Source organism: Rhagoletis pomonella, unplaced genomic scaffold (genome assembly GCF_013731165.1).
Source record: "Rhagoletis pomonella isolate Grant_MI unplaced genomic scaffold, Rhpom_1.0 Rhpom_scaffold_00013, whole genome shotgun sequence".
Lineage (NCBI taxonomy): Eukaryota > Metazoa > Arthropoda > Insecta > Diptera > Tephritidae > Rhagoletis > Rhagoletis pomonella.
Window position 1 is genome coordinate 24,076,998 of NW_023458567.1, and position 23,634 is coordinate 24,100,631.

Sequence of the window (23,634 nt, forward strand, 5' to 3'; positions counted from 1 at the left end):
GAAAGCTTTTTTGGGCAACCACGAGATCCCGCGAGCTCGTGTGGAACAAACCTCTTATTTTTCCCCTCGAATAAAAACATACATTTTATAACGTTAAAATTAAATTTAAAATTTAATTCTTTAACATTATTGAAGAAATACAAATACATTCATAAATAAAAAACACATATACAATTCAGAATAATACAATGATTAAAAAGCAGAAATTAATGGAAAAAACTATTCTACAGATGTTTGCGATTTTTCTTTGTTTTTAGCTGCGTTTTTGTAAATTTTATTTTTTGCTATTTTGAAACCTTTTCTCATTTCCGTTTCAAAATCGGGAAAAGACATATCTTTCTTCCTTATGGCTTCTGTAGGAAAAAAAACAAATTGTACTTTTTTAAACTTTCAATAATTTGAATTAAATTTACCAAACACATATGTGTGAAAAAATTTGAACTGCTTCAAAGCTATCTTTTGCTTTTTACCATCCCAGTTGATGTCAAGCAACAGTTTCTTCGTGAACAGTATAGGAATACATTTGGCTATTTCGTCTCTTCCCAAGTGCATCTTTAGGTATTCTAACTGTAAGATAATATGTATTAAGAAAACAATATATATTAAAATTTTTTTGAGGCCGTTTTTTAATGAACAACGTTGTGGATAAACAGAAAACAATAGGGGTATTCTCCAAATCTTGCAAAGCCATTGCACGTAGCACGGATTGCATGGATTGCATAACATAAACAACATTTTCTATCGCTGCAAAATATGCAACGTCGAAACCCATGTATATATTTTAAAAATAGCATAGCAAGATAAATGCGCCCCGTGCTAGTTGTTTTGTTGTTGGAATTGCTACATATTTCTCTCATTCCTCTCATCTCGCTCACTTCATTTTTTTGCTGCCTCTTGTTATTGTATTTGATACATAATTTCGCTGCTTGCTACCCATGCATGCTACCACTTTGCAATGGGGTGCTCTCGTACTCTTCGAAATAGTATTTTTGCATTTCGTGCAATCCATGTATAGTGCAAGACTTCGAGAACACCTTTAATATATAACATACAGTATTGTGCTTTGAAATTATTACTTACGAACTCTCCTTTAGAATAATTCTCTAAATTTGCTTCTACGTCCTTTATTGCCTCAATCGATTCAAAAGGAATAATTTTGTAGTCAACTGAATCCGGAAAACACTGTGCTGCAATTCTCTTTATCAACAATTCTTGTTTCATCACTTGTTGGTAAAGCATTTCATTTTGTTTCATCAGTTCTCTATGCCTCTCTTCATTTTTTGTTCCTTCTTCATCCATCTTTTGTTTCAAACTAGCAACTAAGAATTGTCCCTATTTACTAATTGTTTATACATATGCCAAATATATAATATAAAAGTACCTTCCGTTAGCAAATTGACTGCTGTTTCGTTTGGTGCTCCGCTATTTTTGGAAATATTTTGCGTCCAATTCAGTAAGGGAGTAAGATGAACTTTATCGCCTTTGTGTTCTTGCAATGGTGTTGCTACAGTGAACGGTGATGATGGTAAACGTGGTTGTTGTTGTGACATCTTTTTCTATATAAAAATTACATAAATATAACCGATGCCAAAATTATAAGCGCATATTGACAATATTAAACCACTAATTTCTTTGTAATTTAATTTTAGTTATTTTTATATACAAATATACCTTATTCTTTAGCAAATACCGTACAAATCCAGGCTTAAGATTTGTGCAATATTCAAAAAAAAAAAAAAACTTCAGTAAAACTTTCGATTTTTTTAAAAGATTTAGAGCATGCAACTTTATAATAATGTGCAAGTTTGACGTAGTTAGGATTTACCGCTGATTTTTGAATATTTTCGCTGGCAATTTGTGCATTTTCTTGCTCACAAAGTATGTTCAATGATTTTTTCATATGTATGTATAGACGAAAATGAGCAACACTTTCAAATGCCAAAATACAACTAAGTCCTAGCTACTTCAAACTTGCATTAAAACCACAAAATTCTACGAAAGTTGGTTTAATTTTCTTTATAAGTATATTGCACAAAGTTTAAAACTTGGATTTATACGGGTTTTTTTTTTAAAAATACACTATATTGTGAAAAAGTAGTTAAAATTAAATAACAAAAAATTACTGTTAAATTAATAATATATTTTTTACGGCAAATTTCAATCACTTTATATATGGCAATGATGTGATAGGGAAACAAGCACAAATTTTTCGTGGTACGGAAGGAATACAATTTTGCATATCACTGACACTAGGCACTTTTCTACGTCAACATCAGAACACTCAATTTCAACTGCATTTTGTGGCAATGCTTTTGTGTTTTCTTGTTCTTTATTTTTTCGCGATATGCTTTGACAACAACCGGAGAAATATTGCTTGCTCACTCCCGTTACTTTTTTATTACTGATTTTAACTTACTTTTCAGATATAAATTATAATGATATTGCACAACACTAAATTATTACAAAAAATGTAGACTTTCTAAACTTTTATGACGCTGTATTGTAGTCAAATTAAGGAAGAAATGTACTTAAAATAACAACAATGTACATATGTCGCTTGCATTTAGCTGGAATTTGACTTTATTTTTGGAAATTCATGACCACTCATCAATTGTTCATACTTTTCCACTGATACATAACGCTCGCATCTTTTTTCGGCCAAACAACTGTATATTACTGCGAAAAAATTCCGTTTCGCAGTATCTCTCCATTCAACAAAGGAATTTTTCGCCAAAGGTGTTGCGGTTTTCTTCCATATACAAATAAATTGCGTTTATTCAATGTATGGAAGCCAATGCGACAAAAAAAATCTAAAAAATTAACGGTAATTCGTAACCACTTGAAATTTGCACATTATTAGACTAAAATTGCAGGGGCTACAAAACTGTGTACTCAAAAAAATTCTAACACTTCCGAGAAAAAAGTTTAAAATTTAAGTGAAAATTTGTTGCACTTTTTTGTAGTTTTCTACAAATTGTTAAACTTGGGTATGTATGGGGTTTGTCTGAGAATGAACTAAATTTTAATTGAAAACTCTTAAAAACAAATAAATAAACATAAGTGGCACACAATATCACTTTGAAATGGTGTGCTATAGATATGTCCGATACTGTATGTGTACGTGTTGACTCGCGTTCGACTACACACAGTTGAATCATTCACACCCTGCGGGAAATTTATCTAACTATAAGCTAACTTCAAGTTGATTAGAAAGGAGCTAAAATTCACTTATTATCTGTATATTTTCCTCGACGAAAGCTAACTATATTTGTATGACGATGGGCGTGAAATAGTCAAGGGTGGTTTACCTCTGCATTAGATGTAGTCAAGGGTGGTTACCTCTGCATTTGATGTAACTAACTTGTAACTAACTACTTTTGGACATAAAATATCAATAGGAAAAACAAAATATTTTTTTAATTTTTTATTTTCATTTTTATTTACTTTTTTTATTTTATTACATTTCATATTTGTTACCATATTTTGCTGTAGGTGGTTCCATATTCGAACTTCGTCAGACATAACTTCAAAATGATAATAAGAAATTTCGATCTTCCTTTTATTTGTCCTCAATTCGAAAAAGTATTTGCGAAGTGCAAGACATTTAAATAGAAACGCGTTTAAAGAAAACAATCTCGAGCTTTACTCTAGCATTACTTGTCCACTTGTTTCAAGTTAGCTTTTTGTAGCTAACTACAGGTTATATATTTTATAGAAATCCCACGAAAAAGCTAACTACAAGTAGGTTATTTTTTATCGATTGATAATTTTTTTCTGCAGGGCAGTCATGTTGGTGTAACTAACACATATTTATTTTCACAGACACATCCAAACCGACTCACGGGTCAGACGAACGGTGTATGCTGCCTATTAGGGACGTGCGACATATAGTTTGGCGTCTTCTTCGGATTTACAAATACATTGGGTTCTTAAAGGAAATTTTGACGCCAAAACAACGCCAAAGTTTGTCAACTCCAGTTTCTTACCTACGTTGATAACCACTTGATTAAAATAAACAAACAAATAAATAAATAAATACACAAAATTAGCTCAGGAAAATCGAATAATGTTCGCGACAATAAAACGCTAAAATTTGATTTTCGCTCCATAAAAGAACGGTGAAACTTTTTGGTGTATGCGATTATAATAGCCTTTAGTTTATAAGTATTATTATAAGTATAAGTTAAGTTGATGTTAATTTATAATTTTAACTACCGTTATCACAAACAATAGTTAATATTCAATAGTAAATAATTATATGTGCAAAATGAACTACATATTTAGCTTCCGCCTGCTCCAGAACAGAAAACTACACCAAAGAGTGTGTGGTAAAAACCTAAACGTATAGAAGCTGTTTTTATAATAAAAATCGTTTTATTTTTTCCCTAGGAATGAATTTTTTTTGGCATGAAGGGTAGTTAAATAACTGCTGAAGATATCGGACAGCACGATATAATAAAAAGTTCCTTTAAAAGTCCCGACAACTATGGAAATAAAAAGCTTGGTGGCCCTATACATACCCCAAAACAGTGGTGCAAATGACATATCTAAAGGTTAGCTACTAGGAACAGCATGATTTACCGTAAATTTGAAATGCATTTGAATCACTCTGGCACAAGTAAAAGTTCATAAAAAATAATAAACACAGTTTTGATACTTAGGGAGAAGAAATAAATCGCTAAACCACAGTCCACTTTATGGGACGAAATACGTTTTTAGCATTTTACAAAAATTACAAATTTTGTAGAAAGAATTGAAAAACGCTATTTTCAGTGATAAAAAAAACTTCAATATACACAGAATTTCCTTTAATTTGGCAAAAGGTTTGGAACTCTGATGTTTGGGGTTTTTGTTGTAGAATTAACAATATTTTTATACAAAATTCTCGAAAAATAAAACTATCACAACACATAACTACTAGTGGGCACAGAGCTGACTTTGCAAACACGAAAATAATAGAAAAGGAAAAAAGAGAAAAGACAAGGTATACATTGGAGAGCCTAAGAATAATGCAAAAAAGAGAAAACACAATAAACAAAAAAAAGACACCGATGACATTGCAGCTGTATAATAATAATAATAATAGATTGGCGCGTACACATATGTTGGTGTTTGGCCGAGCCTCTCCTCCGACTTGTGGCGTGCGCCTTGATGTTGTCACACAAATCAGAGGGACCTACAGTTTTACGCCGACTCCGAACGGCGATTGTATTTTTATGAGAAGCTGTTTTTCATGGCAGAAATACACTCGGAGGTCTGCCATTGCCTGCCGAGGGACGACCGCTGTTAAGAAAAGCCCTTTTCTCAAAATTTTTTGCGATGTTGCTTTGACCAGGGCTTAAACCCAGGTGTTGATGAGTGAAAGCGCGCACTGCTTACCACTACACCACAGCGGCCGACTGCTGTATACATTTTAAGTTTATGACGAATTTTAGTAATTATCAGTATTGACAACACTACCACAATAGATGGTATCGAAGTAAAGCTTTAACCAAATATGTTATAATAGAAATTTGTGTAAGTAGTAAAAAAGTATAATTCATTTGCCACTAATATATTCATATGCACGTCATACATGTATGTTCCGTATGTAATTTTTGTCAAACGTTAGTTAATGCATATTTTTAATTTTTATTTCATGTATTTATTGTTGATACAGTGAAAAAAAACAACCAGCCCCTTAGGATGCTAATGAGTTTAGAGAAACGTTGGGCAACAATAGTGGAATAACTTTGTTTTATTTGCACTAAAGGATGCCTATTAAAATTTAAAAAACGACAAATAAAATATTTAAAAAACAGTTGCCCATATTGCAAAAAATTCGCTGTACCTAGACTTTATTGGCTGACCGTAGTTGATCCAGATGTCTACCATAAATATAGGTAACTAGGGATGGGTAGTGGGCGGGTTGAAATTCGATTTTTTCCGAATTTCGAACATTGCCCAACCATTAGATTATTCGATTCGAAATTTTGTGGTGCAAATTCGATTTAATTCGATATTTATCGAATTTTCCTAAATTTTTTTTATTGAAACTTCTTAATCGAGTTCGGAGATGTTTGCGTTAAATATTTAACACCAAGTCATAAAATCTGTATCGTTCGTTCAATTTAAAAATTGAGGCGTCAAATTCAAATAATCGCTTCCGCAGATGTTTGCGTTAAATATTTAGCACCAAGTCACAAAATCTGTATCGTTCGTTCGATTTTCAAAAAGGAGGTAGGTGTCAAATGAAAGGGCTGGCCCTGTAGATGTGTAATATGGTTTTAGTTTTGTGCCATATGTAAGAAAATCAAAATCAAATTATTTAATTAGTTAAATAAATTACCCCAATATGGGTATCAATCGAAATGGTTTTGAATAAACTTTATTTTTTAATTACATTTAGGAGGGGTGCCACCTGTTTGATAAGTCGAATATAGTTAAAAAGTGTTGTGCTTAAAATACTATGAAACAATTAAAATATTTTTGAGGTGCTTGAAGAGAGTGGCCACCTGTCTAAAAAGTTAAACTCAAATTACACTGTGGGACAGCCGAAACCAGCCGGGACTTTTTAAACATTTTCTGAAAGTATACCCATCCAGTAATAAAACACTCGGTGGATTTGCAAAAGTTAGCTCGTATTTTTATTTCATGGCCTACTAAAGTTTTCATGTCTCGGCCTAAGTAGTTTTCAAAAAAGTCAAAAAAGAAGTTAAAATAAATGTCTGAGCGAAATCAAAGGCTAAGACATATGTATATAATAAAATTTCATGGGAAATATTTTTGTAGAACATTTCAACCCATTAGTTCGCGCCTCACAGGGCCATTTTGACCCTTACTTCAAGAAATCCCGCAAAAAGCAAATTTGGAAGGTCGTTAGAGGATTGATATATTCTAGAAAATTATTCTCCAGAAAATTTTACTAGGGGTCTCGCTCCGTTTCTTCAAGCCCATGTCATGGATCGGTTTTATTATTATTATCCATGATTCAAAATATCAGAGTAAGAAATAATTCTCTCAAGTATAGAAACTTGCAAGATTCTGAACGAACGCAAGTTTGCCCGCCAGTTGGGTTTCCCGGTTGCATTTCAAACGTAATAAGTTTTTATAGAATTTTTAAAATTCTTTCAGATGGACAAAAAAACAGGATCTTCAGTATATTTCTTGTTATTTCGACTTTCTTTAACATACGTTTCAATTTCTTTGTCGTAGTCACTGTCGAATTTCCTAGATCGACTCCGGTTCCGATTATGAACACCGAGTACCTCCTTTCAAATCATTGGAGTTAACTGAACTGCAACAATCTTATGTTTTACGTGATTGCAAATTCTTGCTGGCAAAAATTTTTCTCTCTTAGAGAACTTTCACTTTAATAATAAGAATAGATTGGCGCTTACACATATGTTAATGTTTTGCCGAGCTTCTCCTCCGACGAAAGGAGGGACCTACAGTTTTACGCCGACTCCGAACGGCGATTGTATTTTTATGAGAAGCTGTTTTTCATGGCAGAAATACACTCGGAGGTTTGCCATTAGGAGTGTTCGCTATGCAACTGCCAGTAAGAATTAGCCAGTAACAAAATTCGGAGAACAAGGTACCTTACTCTCCCAAAGAGAGAAACTTACTAAGTTTTGCGCGAACAGGAATTAGCAAACATTAGCAAGCTTCGTTGCCAGCTGGCGTCCATAGTTGCATTTCGAGCATAATAAATTTTTAAAATTATTTCAGGTGGAAACCAAAACAGGACCTATACGTATATTTCTTCTTATTCTGACTTTCTTCAATATACGCTTCAATTTCATTGTGGAAGTCACTGTCGGATTTCCTATATCGACAGTGGTGTCGAGCTTTTTCAGCCGAGTACCTTTCAAATGTGTGGAATTAATTAAATTAGTTGAATAAACGAATATTTACATACTTCTTTCATTATTAAATCGCAACAAGAGTGTTCATTTTTAAATTAAACGAACTCGTTGATTCAAATTAATGTTGACAAAAATGCAACCGTGTGCCACAATCCTGCTTGCAAATTCTTACTGGCAAAAATTTTCCCAGCACGAATTTGCAACTTCCCCTCCAAATGAAATGTCAAAATTGTGCTCTCTCCTTGCAAGTTTTACAGGGTTTTTGGCTAAACGAACACGATTTGGTAACAATTGGTACCAACTTGTACAAATTTTTTGCATAGCGAACACTCTTATTGCCTGCCGAGGGGCGACAGCTTTTAAGAAAAACTAGTGTTGGGAAGTATCGAGTACTTTTGAGGATCGAGTTATTTGGTATCGATACTTTTTATGATCGGGTACTTTTCAGAGTACTGAGTACATGTTGGTAACATTTCAATGCTTACAGGTCTATTCTGCACATTACCGAAGATTTTGTAACCGGAAAATTGTATTACCAAAAATGTTACCAGTTCTTGTCACCGTGATTCTAGGTACGTTGGTAATGCAGTTAAAATATTCAGCAATTTAGCTATGAAGAATTGTGCAAATCCTGACATTGCATATTTCATGGGGCAATAATTTGTTACCAGCTTATGAGATGGTAACAAAATTTACCGGTTACAAGAGTGCACAGAATGCGAAAAGGGGTTAAAAGTTGACAGGAACTTTCTTTACCGGTTACAAACTTTTTATTACCAGCGCAGAATAGACCTGTAAGTGTAGAAATCTCACAAGCTGGCAGTATTTTATTTAAATTAATATATGAATCCCAAATTACGTCAAATGAATGGCTAACTGTGCGGTTCAATCATTTCTTAATACCGTTAAATGTAAATAAAACCCAGTACTTTTTAAGTCTATTCTACACTTAATACTGATTACCTTGATTCGATCCTGAGTACATGTATCAAAGCGATTAATGTAACAGAGCATTTTTGAGTACTGAGTACTTTCGAGTTTTTTTGTGAGTACTGAGGTCTTTGGAGTACTCAGTATCGATACTTTTAAAAATCGGGTACCGTCGATCCTTTTGAGAATAGAGTTCTGAGTACTTTTGGTATCGATACTGCCCAACACAAAGAAAAACACTTTTTGTTTTTGTTATTTTATGACCTTATACGAATTATATTCAACAATTTTTATTGAGCTTTAGGCCGTTTTTAATGAAAAACTTATTGGAGAAAAGCAACAATAATTGGAAAATATGGTAGAAGTGATAGCTATTTCGGAAATCACCACATTTCTTCATCAGACTTCTTTCAGTAGGATTCGAACCGACGATTCCACTGACTCAGCCAGTTGCCTACGCACTGTGCTAAGTTCGCCTTGTGAATTCTTCTTGCTTTTATTCACTATTTCATTTGTTAAGCCAACTACAATCGAGCGTAGCTATTCCAGTGCTATTTAAACTTAATCATGTGGTTGTTGGTTTTATTCGTTTTTGTTAATATTTCTATTATTAGAATGTTTAACTTTTTAGGTGTGCTCGTCTTTAAGTTATTTGCTTTTGTTATTTTATGGGCTTATAACAATTATGTTCAACAATTTTTATTGAGCTTGAGGCCATTTTTAATGAAAAACTTATTGGGGAAAAGCAACAATAATTTGAAAAAATGGTAGAAGTGACAGCTAATTCGGAAATCACCACATTTCCTCATCAGACTTCTTTCAGTAGGATTCGAACCGACGATCCCACTGACTCAGCCAGTTGCCTACGCACTGTGCTAAGTTCATCTTGTGAATTCTTGTTGCTTTTTTCTACTATTTCATTTGTTCAGCCAACTTCAGGAAGTTGGACTCGCGAACAAACCACTTGCGAGCATATGTACAAAACCACTCTTTCAAGGAATACCGTAGAATAGTTGTGAAACTGCCCTTCAAGGCTGATCCCTCCTGCTTAGGCCATTCGTATACCACGGCCTTGAGACGATTTAACGCATAAGAACGTCGTTTACCAAATCGCCACATTAGAGAGAGCTTGGCCCGAATCGCGGCATTCGCTATCGAACGTAAATCGAATGGAAATTTGATATTGAGGCGTATTGTGGTTTTCGTACGAATCGAAAATTTGAAATTTTTGTATAGAAAATAATATGAAAATTTCATGATTTTCGATTCGTACGAAAACAAGAATACGCCCCATTGAGTTCACAGCATTCGATAGCGAGTTTGATTCGCCCGTTTAAATTGTATTGTGGAGAAAATAGTTGCCATTTTGTTTCATTCGATTCGAAACGAGTAATCACTAGATCAAGAATAGAGTAATATTTTCATATTCGGCTGAATGCTCGGCTTGGACGAAATACGACTGAAGTTTTTGCCGAAGCCGAACCTTTTTGCTAGAACATGTATAATACAATTTAAAGGGATAGGTATACTGTGAATAATCTGCGGTATTGCAAGTTTTTCTTAAAATTAGCTGACTCGTCAGCTGAGAGCTTCCGAATTTTAAATTATTAAATATTAGTGAATGCATATATGTACATATAAAAGAGTTTTTAAAGATGCAGATATTTTTCAATAATGGAATACATACCAGCTACCTAAAGTTGCTTAAGTTAGTTGCTGAAAATTATCTTTCTCCACCCACCAGCGGTCACAGAACAAACTCACTTGGCGAGAACGCAAACAAATTGTTGTATTTAAGTGACAACATCAGGGTAGCCGCTGCGGCTGACTGGTTAGAGATGTGTACTAGCGCTCCATAGGACCTAGGTTCAATACCTGGTCCGTACAACTTCCAGATTAGAAGGCAATTGCAAAGTGTAAGCGCCAAAATATTATTATTATGTTATTAAAATTCATATAATCAAATATATTTGCTACATAACAGTGTGGTGTTCATGCTTGCCTGGTTATCTAGTGCATTTTATTGTTGTAAACCAACAAAGTACACTACAGAAAAATTATTTTTAACCAGATAACCTGATATCCAAACAAGCGTGAACAACCACAATGACTATGCACAGAAACTGAATTGTGACTACAATTATGTCTATACATTTTATATTTTATATGCGCGCTTGAAAGGGCAAGATGGGGCTTTGAAAAAATCGATTTACTTTTTTTTTTCTTTATTGATGGCGTATTTAAATTAATACAGGGTTTTCTCAGAAAAAGTACATTTTGTGTTAAAAGATAGCTTAACATACATAGTTATTGTTACTGCGCTGTCAAGTGCTTAAATTTTGTGGATGGAAATGGAAATTCTTGCTATTCAGCCCTATTCTGCATTTCGACTCGAATCGAAATTTTCTCCGTTTGGCAACTTTGGTGTTCTGTGTTCCGTTTCCTTTCGATCAATCTTCGAAATTTACGATTATACCTATTCTACATTTTGATCGTAGTTCCGTTTTTCTAAGTTGCAAATTTGCTGCCGGAGAACGTTTCGATTGTTATTTTCGTGGATTTAAATAAAATTTTATTAAACAAATTAAGTAAAATATACTGTGCATGATTGTAAAAGCCATCATAAATTAATTTTCTCGATTTCTGTGTTTTCGCGAGCGGTAATACGGGCAATACGAAAAATTGGCTCAAATAAAGTCAACCAAAAGGGATATTGCGCGAGGTTTTTAAAGAGGAAGTCCAGGCGTTTTTGTTTTCATTATCTATGAATAAGACTGAAATGCACTGAATACAATTTATTCTTTTTGTATAAAATTTATAGATGTACACATGTACATATATACATTAGACTGCATCACCAAAAAAAGTTGCGGTTTTTCCGCCAGGATTACAAAATTTATAATATTTTAAGACGTCCGCCAAAATATTTCGGAAAAATATTAAGATTTAAGTGAGCTCGACCGATTTGAAAATACCTCCAACAATACAGTTTTTTATGAATAAAAATAGTTTCTTAAAGAACTTTTTGGAAAAAGTTTAAATAATCTGCGTAAAAAAATTTAAAAATCTTTTCAACGGAATCGCAAGAATGAGATTTTTGATGCTGTTTTTTTTTTAACTTTTTTCAAAGATTAATTTACAAAAAACTTGAATAACTGGGCCAAAAATATTCTTATTTAGACTTATGGAATCTCGATTGAAAGGTATTTTGACACTGTTTTTATTTCTGTCCAAAAAAAGTCATTCGTGTCCCATTTTTTTTTCAACACATCTTAATTCAACTTTGAATGACGTTCGTTCATCCTACCTTTCTCTTTCATTATTTTAATGAGTTTATTATCAAAGAAATAAAAAGGGTGAGAAAATATCTTTCCAATGACACCTCGTAAGTCTAAATCGGAAGAGCTTAGGTTCAGTTACTCAAGTTTTTCTTATACCAATCTTTGAAAAAAGTTAAAAAACAGCATCAAAAATCTCAACATTACGATTCCGTTTAAATTTTTTTTAATTTAATTTTTTTTTTTAATATTTTCATGCAAATTTTTTAAGCTTAAACCGCTTTGTCATTTGAGGAGATTTTTTCAAAAAAAAAATCTTTAAGAAACTATTTTTATTCATGAAAAACTCCATTTTTGGAGGTATTTTCAAATCGGTCCAGCTCACTTAAATATTAATATTTTTCGGAAATATTTTGGTGGACCTCTTAAAATATATTAGATGTTATAATTCTAATGGAAAAATTGTACCGATTTTTCTTTGTATGGGGAGCAATGCAGTCTAATATACATACATATGTACATAAAATGTGAAGTTACATAAAAAAGATGTTTTTATTATTGCACTCGTTTTAACTAACTTTTTAAAAAGAGGTGTGTATGTTATCTCGAATTCGATTTGCTATGGAAGGATAAGCTTTGTTCTTCCCCTCCTCCTGACGGCTTTCAAAATGGAATTCATTTGCGTTCAAATCTTCCTGTAGTAAATGCAAATGTTGTGGGGTGCTCAAACAACGTTTATAATTTCACTGGATTTGAGCGATGAGTAATACAGTTCAAGATGAATTTCTTATTACTCTTCACTTATGTGATAAGGATAAAACATGTCCCTAAATCTCCGTCCCTAAATGTCATTTCAACTTCCGCATCAGCAATCTGGGACTCGTCCCCCTCTTCAAGCAATAACGCCGCGGCTATGGATTTCATTCTTATAATTATGTTTCCACTTAAATTAAGAGCAAACGAAATTTTACTTTTATGGCTTTATTCATAAAAAATAAAGTAGCTTTATAAAAGGTTTATAAATTGAAAAATTATGAAAACGTCAATTTATAAAGCTCTTTATTTAGTTATTTTAAAACATTTACAAACTCCAACTTCATGAGCTGCTATAGTTTGGTGGCCAATATTTCTTTGTTTTGTTTCGATTTCACACATTCCTAGGCAAACAGTGGATTTCGAAAGATGTTTTCTCTCTTCCTCTTCCTCTTTCGATTCGATCATAACGCACAATACCTAAGTTCGATTCTTGCGGAGCGGAATGCGGGAACGTAATCGAAATGCAGAATAGGGCTGATTAATTAAAGGTTGAATATATATGTACAGATGCGTGCAACTAATTAGCAACGAAATTCAAAACGATATTGCTTGCAAATTATGTTTATTTATTTATCTTTAATAATTTGCATTTAAAATATAATTCAATCTATATCAGAAACCACAATAACAAAAGTTGCAAAGCTTGCACAAATTGCAAAAAAATTAATCAAACTTCAAAAAATTGTCATCAAAATTTCAAAATTTTTAATTAGACTATTTAGAAAAATTTTCGGGTATGCAGTTTTGTAGCCCATTCAATTTTAGTATAATAAAGTGCAAGTTTCAAGTCGCTAAACATTACCGTTGATTTTTAGAATTAGATTTTTTTGTGGAGGGTGTTGCGCATTTTCTTCCATATAACACATGATCAAAATTTTTTTTTACATGGAAAAAAATCAGCAACACTCGACAAAAAAAAATTCTAAAAAATCAACGGTAATTTTTAGCGACTTGAAACTTCCACTTTATTATACTAAAATTGAATGGGCTACAAAACTGCATACCCCAACATTTTCTATATATTCTAATTAAAAATTTTGAAATTTTGATGACGATTTTTTTAAGTTTTATTAATTTTTTTGCAATTTGTGCAAGCTTTGCAACTTTTGTTATTGTGGTTTCTGTTATAGATTGAATTATATTTTAAATGAAAATTATTAAAAATAAATAAATAACCATAATTTGCAAGCAATATCGTTTTTAATTTCGTTGCTAATTAGTTGCACGCATCTGTATGTTAAAATATGATTTAGTAAACACCAAAATGAGTATAATTGAATTTAATTAAGAGTATTATGTATATACACTTCGAAATTATAATTGAGTGATAGCAGTGCAATGAGGTATAGTCGGTGGTTAAATAAACAATTGGGTATTATTATTGGGAATCTCCTGTAGATAAACAGAGTTTTCCAATAGAAAAATATCGATTCTTAAAAATGCTATACCATTTCTACGAAAAGTTGTTTTCCCCATATAAAATACATGGAAAACTTTGGGCGCTTTGACCGACCTCTAAATATTTTTTGATTTCAAAATAAAAAATAGAGATATATTTTTTCGGTATAGAACAATCCTAGGGGGTGAGAGCATAAAAATTCCGACTTTACATTTTCACATGCATTTTTGGACCACCCTAATGTGCATACCTATTCTACACCATTTCCCGATCTGGAGATCGTTTGTGCCCGTAGCCAGATCAACCCAGCCTGCTCGAAGATATTGTTGTTGTTGTAGCCGCATTAAAATTCCCTAAAGCGTTTAGGCAGAGAACGTGAATTTATAAGAGACAACACGTTATAATTGTAAAGAGTGGGAACATAAGGAGCGTGCTTTCCCTGTTGCCCAAATACGTTTTGTGATTGGATGAAAGGAGAAGGCACGCTCCTGATGTTCACACTCGCTACAATTATAACATGTTGTCTCATGTTATAGATTTACGTTCTTTGGTTTAGGCCAGCTATAAATGTAGCCTACGATTCGTAAAAACCTTTTTTTTTTTACTTTACGCTCAGACTTACAACAATGAAGTACCTAGCATCTGAAAAAGATCTTATTTTCTAAAATCCACCGTACACTGCTTTGCCTCGGCTTTAAGATGTCTTACATTTTTGATTTGTCACAGTACGCCCAAATATTCTTTGCAGTTTTGTAGGTTTTATTGTTTTTGGATTTGTCAAGAAAGGCTCCTTTCCGCCCTAATCGATATCTCAGTCCTACCATACCACCAAACCAACACCGGAGTCCATTTTGTACCCGTGAATACAAATACCATTAGAATTCCCCTCGACAACTTTGGTACTATTCCAATTCCGTCTAGAAGGAAATTACACCAGGAAGTTTTTCTTGAAAACAACCCCAGGAAGTATGAAGTCTGATTACTTATCAGAGCTTGTCAAGAATATCAATATGGCCGTGTTGCTTCGATCTCCAATAGCCTGACTCTTTGAATCGGATTTCGGAGTTACCTGGAATTTCCCGTATGTAGAATTCTATTTTCATTTGATACAGGATTACATTAAGCGCATCCGTAGGGCACGATTTAATTGGCATGCATAATTTGTTCTTGGAAAGATAGTATGTACTATGTTGACAAAATATATGTAAGTGAAATGAGGTTCCTAATCAAACCAAAAATATGATTGAGTTCCAAGTTGGTATATTGCAAAGCATCGGCCTCTTTTATTTCTAAACTATAACTGATGGAAATGTCCAAATGCCGAATTGAAGCTTAGTTGCGCAAATTAGTAATTTCCATCAATTATAGTTTAGAAATAAAAGGGGCTGATGCTTTGCAATATACCAACTTGGAACTCAGCCTATATTTAAAAATTAATGGACGTTTTTTCACTTAGAATTTATTCATTTTTAATAGAAAATAAATGTATACAAGCAAGCATTTATTTACATTAACCAATTCTTTAACTAAATTAACGCTGTTGTTGCCGTAACAGCCTAAAAATTTCCTCAAGAGTTTTCAGGAATGCTGCTGGGGTGAGAATTCTATCCCAGAGACAAGTCTAGAACATTTCGGTTACGTAGAATCCTCGGCTGCCGTGGTAACGCTTTTGGAACTTATCTCCGGTAATGTTGTACCATGTGACTTAACATGTCCACTAAGCCCAGCATATTGTGCAAAACGTTTACCACAAATTTTACATGAATATTTTTTTTCTTCGGCGTGGATCTGAATGTGTTGGCGTAGATGCTTAGAACTGGTAAATCCTTTGTTACATATTTTGCATATCTTGTCCCGATTTTTTATGTGAACATTATTCATATGTTCTTTAACCAACGCTTTTCTAAAGAATGCCTTTGAACAAACTTCGCACTGGTAAAGGAGTTTTTTGTCGTGAAGATCCCTATGCGTTTTTAAATGAGACATGGAGCGATAGTCTTTGCCACAAATATCACAAACAAAAGGTTTTTCACCGGTATGGTAGCGCATATGGGACTTTAAATCTGTAGTTGTTGCAAGTTGCTTGTTGCACACTTCACAAGTATACATGTAGTCTTGAGCATGTCTTCGTAAATGCACAGTTAAATTGGTCAGGAGATTGAAACCATGTTCACAGACATGGCATTTAAAAGGTTGTGAACCATCATGAGCTGCTACATGGATCTTGTGTTGTACTGACCCAGCCAATAATAGTCCACACACTGGGCATTCATAGGGTTTAACATCGGCTTCAAGATATGAAATGTGTTCAAAATATTTGCATATTGGTTGGTAGGGCTTATTTTGTCGTTTGCATATAATTTGTTGTTTCTTTTCATATGAACATATTTTTCGAATTTTAGATATCTCACTTGCTACATCCTCTTGCGTTAGATTTAGACCGGTTCTTTTATTAAATTCTACGTGTATAGAGTTTGTTGCATCTCTACGTCTATTACTGAATCTGTACGTTATGTCTGTTTCATCCCAAAGACTTGGAAATCCCTTGTAAACTGCAGCTAGTATTATAACTTGTTCTTCGGTTAGAGTCGTTTTGGGAGGTCTGAATATATTTGTAACGGCTGCAGGTGTTGGTTTCGGTGTCGGTTTATCCTGCAAAAAAAGGCATATCAAATTTTAAAACCTTTACCATAAAACGAAAAAATATTCATATGCATTTATCTACAGGGTGACCCTTTTGAACCGCAACTTTACTATTTACAGAATAGAATTTGAATGAAGCAAAAGAACAAGTGAACAAGGGCTTATTTGACTACGCCAGCAATGGACTTAAATAAAAATCTCGCCCTGAAAATCGCCCGCTCAATGAATGTCATCGGCATCTCTTTCGATTGCCTTGGTTTTTCTACGACGTGTGGGTCTCTCAAATATTACATGTATTTAATGGCACAATATATTTCTTTAACTAACAAACACTATAAAATATGTTTGATTATTCTCGATTTCCGCACATTTTTCAAAACTTTTTCCAACTACTAAATGTAACGATGATTTAAAAAAAAAACCCAAACTTTGATTTAACAACATTCCATCATTTCGGAAGCATCTCTACAGGAGCTTTAAATGTTGTTGTTGTGGCAGCAGTATTCGACCCCCCGGGTTTCGTTATGAGTAATCTTCAACCTCTGATTTTGCAACGCTGAGGCTGAGGAAACGGTGACAGGGCCATCGGATTGGTTTATGCCAAGAGGTGTTGGGGGCTGTCATGCAGCTGCCGTCTCACGTGTCGTGGAGGCGGATCGTTCCGAAGCAAAGCATTGTTTGTGTGGTTTCCCCGATGCCAACCGTCGATTAATTGCTTCGATATCATGGTGCTCTTTCATGCCAGCATATGGCTTTCTTTGTGGGGTGATGCTCGGACAACATGAGGTGGCAACCTCCAGACGCACGTAGAGCTGAGTTCTTAAAAGTTTTTAAATTTCTCCACTGCCTGTCTCTCGTTCCTCCCGCTCACACTGTCTCTGCGTAATTTGCCACCGACCGGCCAATCGCTTTGTATGTTGCGAGCAGCGGCTCCTTGTCGGCTCTCTAGGTGGTGCCGCCGAGCGACTTGAGAACTTTGATCCTGGCTCGCAGTTTACTACATGTAGCTAAGGCGTTATCTGAGAAGGAGAGGAGGCTGTCAAACGTAACTTCCATCGACGTAGAAGTCTACTTCGAGCCTGATTTCCCTAGTTCAGGTTATGAAGTGTGGCGGTGAATTTTGCAGCTGTGATGTTGAGGTTTATGGCAGTAAAGAAATTGGAAAGATCGGTGAGATAGTCAGTGATTTTCGCAAAAAGAGTGCCTATATTTGGGCCCGTTGCCATAAGCGTACACCCGTGGATCTAAATAGGTTTTATTTTGATTTCTCTTTTGGATTTTCAGTGCAGGTATAGATTCGAAATGTTTATTCTATCCGATCTATTCCGAGCTCCCACATCAATTGCCAAAAGCCACTTGGAGATGAGAGTTAGTTAAAAGGCAACAGGCAGATATTCGCAGTAATGTTTTATTCGCTTCTTAAGCATGAAATAATTAGTCGTTGCCGTCGGCTCAGAAATTTTAAGAGATTTAAGTCGTCTATAGTTCAAATGGGTCACCCTGTAAAACTTACTTTTTAAATTGAGAGCCTTACATGATTTAATCTAGTTTTGAGTGATTGAGATGTATGCATAATATTGTTTTCTTTATTATTACAACAATGGAGCTGGAAAACTCGACACAATTACATAGGTCACAAGTTTATTGTATGTAATGTCACGACATTGGACCCTTGCTTTATAACTTAAAAGAAAAACAATACTTCGTAAGTTAAATGTGTATCGATATTTAAATTATGTACATAAAACCTGATTGTGGGCTAAACCCAGCAAACATTGAATTTGGAATATTACTTATTTACATTTATTTGAATTTGCGTTGTTTCTCTAATCGTTCTCGAATCGAATTCTAATGTAGTTCTCTAACTTCGTCATCGACTCGAGCACGATTAGAGAATTACCCTAGTTATCTAACGCAGAAATCCAAATTTCTCTAACGCTAGAAACTGTGTTTGCTGGGAAATTGCTGGACTGTTAACCTGTACAAAACCTATTCATAAAGAACTCATTTCCATAACAGTTTGCCTTAATCTTTTTTAGGAACTTATGCTTGGCACTTATCGATAAATACAGAAATCGTTTGACGGAATTAGACAGAAGGATTAACTAATTAATTAATATCTGATTTTAACGTGGCTCTCAATTCAATCCAGAACTATATCTGGCCAAAAACTGTGACTCCAGCTGATTCCCCTTGGACTCTGTAGAGGATTTTTTATGCTGTTACATAAAAAAAAACATAGACGTCTGTCTGTCCGAATGTATATCAATACGTCTGCTAGAAAGTGAATAATAAAGCAAACCTTTTTCAATCCGTTATGTGAACTAAATCATAATCGGACATCTCCATGGAAGAGATGCATGAAAGCGAAAATGCCAAAATATTATTTTTAAGTTAGTAATAGGGCTAAGTTGTTACTAATATATTAAACCATTTTGGAAATATGTCAAAATACTATAATTATTACTCTTAACAAAGCTAGACTTGAAAGTAGTATCTCCGAGATTAAAAAAGAGAGAAATATAACAACAACCACATGGAAGAAAATGTTCAGAGCTACAACGATGAATCCGCCTAAGAGTTTGATTGATAATGGTTCGTAAAATATCATTACGTCCATATATTCGAATCAGTAAACTCTTTTTCGTAAGCTGAAACATGCAAATGGTAATGTCAGGGAACGGATTTTTAGGACATAAAACCTATAAAAAAGGCAAAATAAAATAACGAAATAGGCTGGAAAATGCAAATTAAAATAGCGAAATAGGCAGGAAAGGCACGCAAAATAATAAATAAATAAGGCAAAAGAAGGCACTAAAAAGACAAAAATTGAAAATAAACAAAAAAATATATTTATTTTAGAAATCTTTATTTTACAAGTAAGTAAAAACTATGAACTATTTTCAAGCCCTTTTTGCGATTGTATCGTAAGCGACAATTTATCGATTTTTTTTTGATTGCAAATAGATTATAAAGACTAGCTACATCGTCCTTAAAAATCATAGCGTTTGAATATGTGCCGTTACGAAGGAAAAGCAAAGTGAATTTTATCGTTTGCTTTGTTTATACATTTTCGTACCCGCAATTTTATCGTAAACGACACTGTGAGTTGAGAACTTTATTTTGCATAGCAAAATTTACATAATTGAATGCTTAAAAAGCAGCTCATTACCCTCATCAAAATCAAGTGCATTCTTCCATTATACAACTGCAGCTGCAATCACTACGTCCAGCGTGGCTCGTCTTGCGGGATCTTTTTTGAAATTCTTGCTATCTCATGGGTTTATAAGATTTAAAATTATAAATGGAAGATAAACAGTATGCACCTGCTCTGTTTTCAGTTGTATCGTAAGCAACCAAAAGGCAAATTTTTAATTTTTTTTACCTCCATACAGATAATCCTTGGATACAGCTATGTGGATGTAGCCTTCGAAATTATTTCACTTTGTTGTTCGCCTTTCAAATCCCTTATAAAATTTTGATTTCACCACTTTTCCTTATCATAATTTTTGCAGTTCAGCCTTTTTTATAAAATTGCAATGTTCGCTTTAAATTTCTGGATTAAAAGATTTCCTTTAGCAAATTTTTCCAGTTTTAGGTATGAAACACATTTTAAGTCGAGAAATATAACAATTAATTTCGTAGATGTCTTCTTAATATCATGACTTTTGCACTGAAGTTTTTCTATCAAACGATTAAATTTTATTTTTTTCCGTTTCTTAAAAAAAAAACGTCAAAAAATAACAAATAGCGGCGGGCAATGTCGTTATTTCTGTTCCTGTTCGTTTGAGAATTGAACTGGCTTTAAAACTGCATTTACAAAAACCACTTGTGGACAATCTATTAGATGCACCAATCAGTTAATGTTGAAACTCATGTTGAATTTATTTTGCCAAGCGCCAATAAAACTTTTAAATATTAAGGTATGAAGTATGAAGTACCACTGTTGTCCACTTAAACCCAAATAAAATATTACACCGCTTAAGGATGAAGTAAAAAAACTGCTGCTGTAAAATTTGCATTTTTTCGCTTACGATAAAATCGAAAATAGTGTTCGATATGAAAAATTTGTACTTTGAATCTTCGACTATTTTCTCCTTTTGAGTTTTTAACTCACAAAATTTTAATGTCTATAGTTGTAGTAGCATTGAACCACAAGCTGCATTTTGGAGTTTTCTGGCAGCATTTTGATTACATTTTCACGGAGAAAAGCTATGAATGTACTAAACATGCGCTCGACGTGAGTTGATAAAAGTGGCGCCTAATTTAAATCTTGAACATTTAAACTTTTATATTATCAGGAATAAGGGCTTTTTCCTCGCCTTTTACAATTAAAGGTAGAAAAGGCAAAAAAGGTAAATTTCTTAAAAAGGGCAACATCAAATGTGTATATATGGAATCAGGGAAAGCTGCTAAATCGTGCACATTCTTAACCAAATATACTCGTATCTCTTTAGCAGAAAAAAAGCAATTTCCATAAAATCCTTTCCCTGGTAATTACTAATTAGACTTTGAATCTTAAAATTTTACTTCGAATGTAGCGCAAGTGACGGTGAATTACCCAATACCAAAATTCACCAGTGCAATCGGATATAAAAAGTGCTGTTTTTACTGTAATCCAAATAATAATTTAGTTACAGGTTTTTTCATAGATCTGGTCGAGTAATTTACGAAACAGTATTTAACATTTTTCTCATACTTATTTCTTAAAAAAAATCAAAAAAATTCTTATTCATTTGCTTTTTGAGAAATACAATTTTTTTAATATGGCTTAAACAAGAATAATAATATCTAACACCGTGCGACAGTAAATTTTACACACAAAAAAAAATAATATATTTGCGAAACTATGGGTAAATTTTAGTAAAACTGCGTACTTAAAAAATATGAATATTTCCAAAAATTTCTTAAAAATTCACTGCATTGTACGATAACAATAAGGGTATCATACAAAAGAAAAACATCTGTAGAATTATAACAGACGTCTTGCACGATGCACGGATTGCACGAAACGAAGAGTACGAGGGCACCCCATTGCAAAGTGATAGCATGCATGGGTAGCAAGCAGCGAAATTATGTACCAAATACAATAACAAGAGACAGCAAAAAAAAATGATGTGAGCGAGATGAGAGGAATTAGAGAAATATGTAGTCATTCCAACAACAAAACAACTAGCACAGGGTCGCATTTATCTTGCTATGCTATTTTGCAAAATATATACATGGGTTTCGACGTTGCATATTTTGCAGCGATAGAAAATGTTGTTTCCCATGTATTTTGTTGTTGTGTGTTTGCAAGTTATGTAATCCATGCAATCCGTGCTACGTGCAATGGCTTTGCAAGATTTGGAGAATACCCCTAATAAATTTTTTGGTGCATAAGAACGAATTGCTATGGAAAATGTCCCTTCAAAATTTTGTCCTTAAATATACGCATCGAATTTCTTCCTGTAAAGTTTATTAATTTAAAAAGATAAAATTTATTAAAAGCGCATTTTCAATGCCTATTTGTCCTTGTAAACCAAAAAACTTTATTGTTTTTAAATTCTACAGAATTTTCTCTCATTTGGTGCCCATATTGTTATTCTACATTCCACTAATTTTTTTTAAATAATTTTTGGTATTAATCATATCTTTAAAATTTCAAAGTCCTTTGAAAAAAACCTGACGTCAGAGTGAAAAACTAAATACGCAGTTTTACTATATTTGGCCCATAGTTTCGGGAGTATATCGATTCTTTCGTGTTTTTGAAATTGGTTTGTTTTTGTCGCACGGTGTAATAGATTGGCGCTTACACATATGTATGTTGGTGTTTGGCGGAGCTTCTGCTCCGATTTGTGGCGTGCACCTTGATGTTGTCACACAAAGGGGAGGGACCTACAGCTTTACGCCGACTCCGAACGGTGATTGTATTTTTATGAGAAGCTGTTTTTTCTTGGAGGTTTGCCATTGTCTGCCGAGGGGCGAACGGTGTTAAGAAAAAACCTTTTTTCTATATATGTTGCGATGTTGCTTTGACCAGGGCTTGAACCAAGGTACAGCGGAGTGGTAGCGCGCACTGGTAACCACTACACAACAGTGGCCGCCCTTAAACAAATATTATGACTTGCAGTGAAATACCTTTTTTTTTTGATTTCGGCGGCTTTTTCCACAATATGATAAAACATTTCTAAGGAAAACTAGCCCAGCCACTTAAATCTTAATCTGCATCAAAATTGAGATATGGAAAAATCGCTGACTTATTCAACGATTCATCTATAAACAAGAAATTTTGAAGCAAAAAAAACGGACTTCAATTCTTATATAAAAATTTAAGATTATCGTTAATTTCTTCGTGTTCCAATGATCGGATTTAAACTTAATTAGTTTGGGACCACCTGTGAGGTAACACCTTTCCTTAAAAAAAAAAAACAATTATTGAAATCGGTTAACGTGGTCCAAAGTTATGCGCTATCATACATAAAAAAAATAATGGGGCGTATTCTTGTTTTCGTACGAATCGAAAATCATGAAATTTTCCTATCATTTTCTATATAAAAATTTTAAATTTTCGATTCGTACGAAAACAAGAATATGCCTCACTATTCCGACGAATTTATAACCTTCTCCTTTTTGTGAAGTCGGTTAAAAATGTGTAAAATCCAGTAAATAACGTATTCATATCGAGTGAAAAGATATTAAGTACTTATATTTTTTTATCTCCAAAATCATATTTTTTAAA

The 23,634-nt window shown here is 33.6% G+C and overlaps 1 protein-coding gene across 3 annotated transcripts in view; it reads right to left on the reverse strand.

Annotated features, from left to right (window-relative positions):
* The window catches only part of LOC118749018 (zinc finger protein 829-like), a 71,499-nt gene that overhangs the window by 9,645 nt on the left and 38,220 nt on the right, over nt 1-23,634 (reverse strand). Inside the window, exons 5-8 of one of the 3 annotated variants that reach the window (XM_036483815.1) lie at nt 1,382-1,556; nt 1,081-1,319; nt 414-567; nt 101-353 (exon numbers count right to left, since the gene is read on the reverse strand). The exons of 1 other annotated variant lie outside the window; for it this stretch is intronic. In XM_036483815.1, the coding sequence (XP_036339708.1) occupies nt 220-353; nt 414-567; nt 1,081-1,319; nt 1,382-1,556 (702 nt within the window). In that variant the 3' untranslated portion in view covers nt 101-219. Of the gene's footprint in view, nt 1-100; nt 354-413; nt 568-1,080; nt 1,320-1,381; nt 1,557-15,709; nt 16,923-23,634 lie in introns of those variants that run through there. One more of the 3 variants, XM_036483813.1, reaches the window with a different exon arrangement.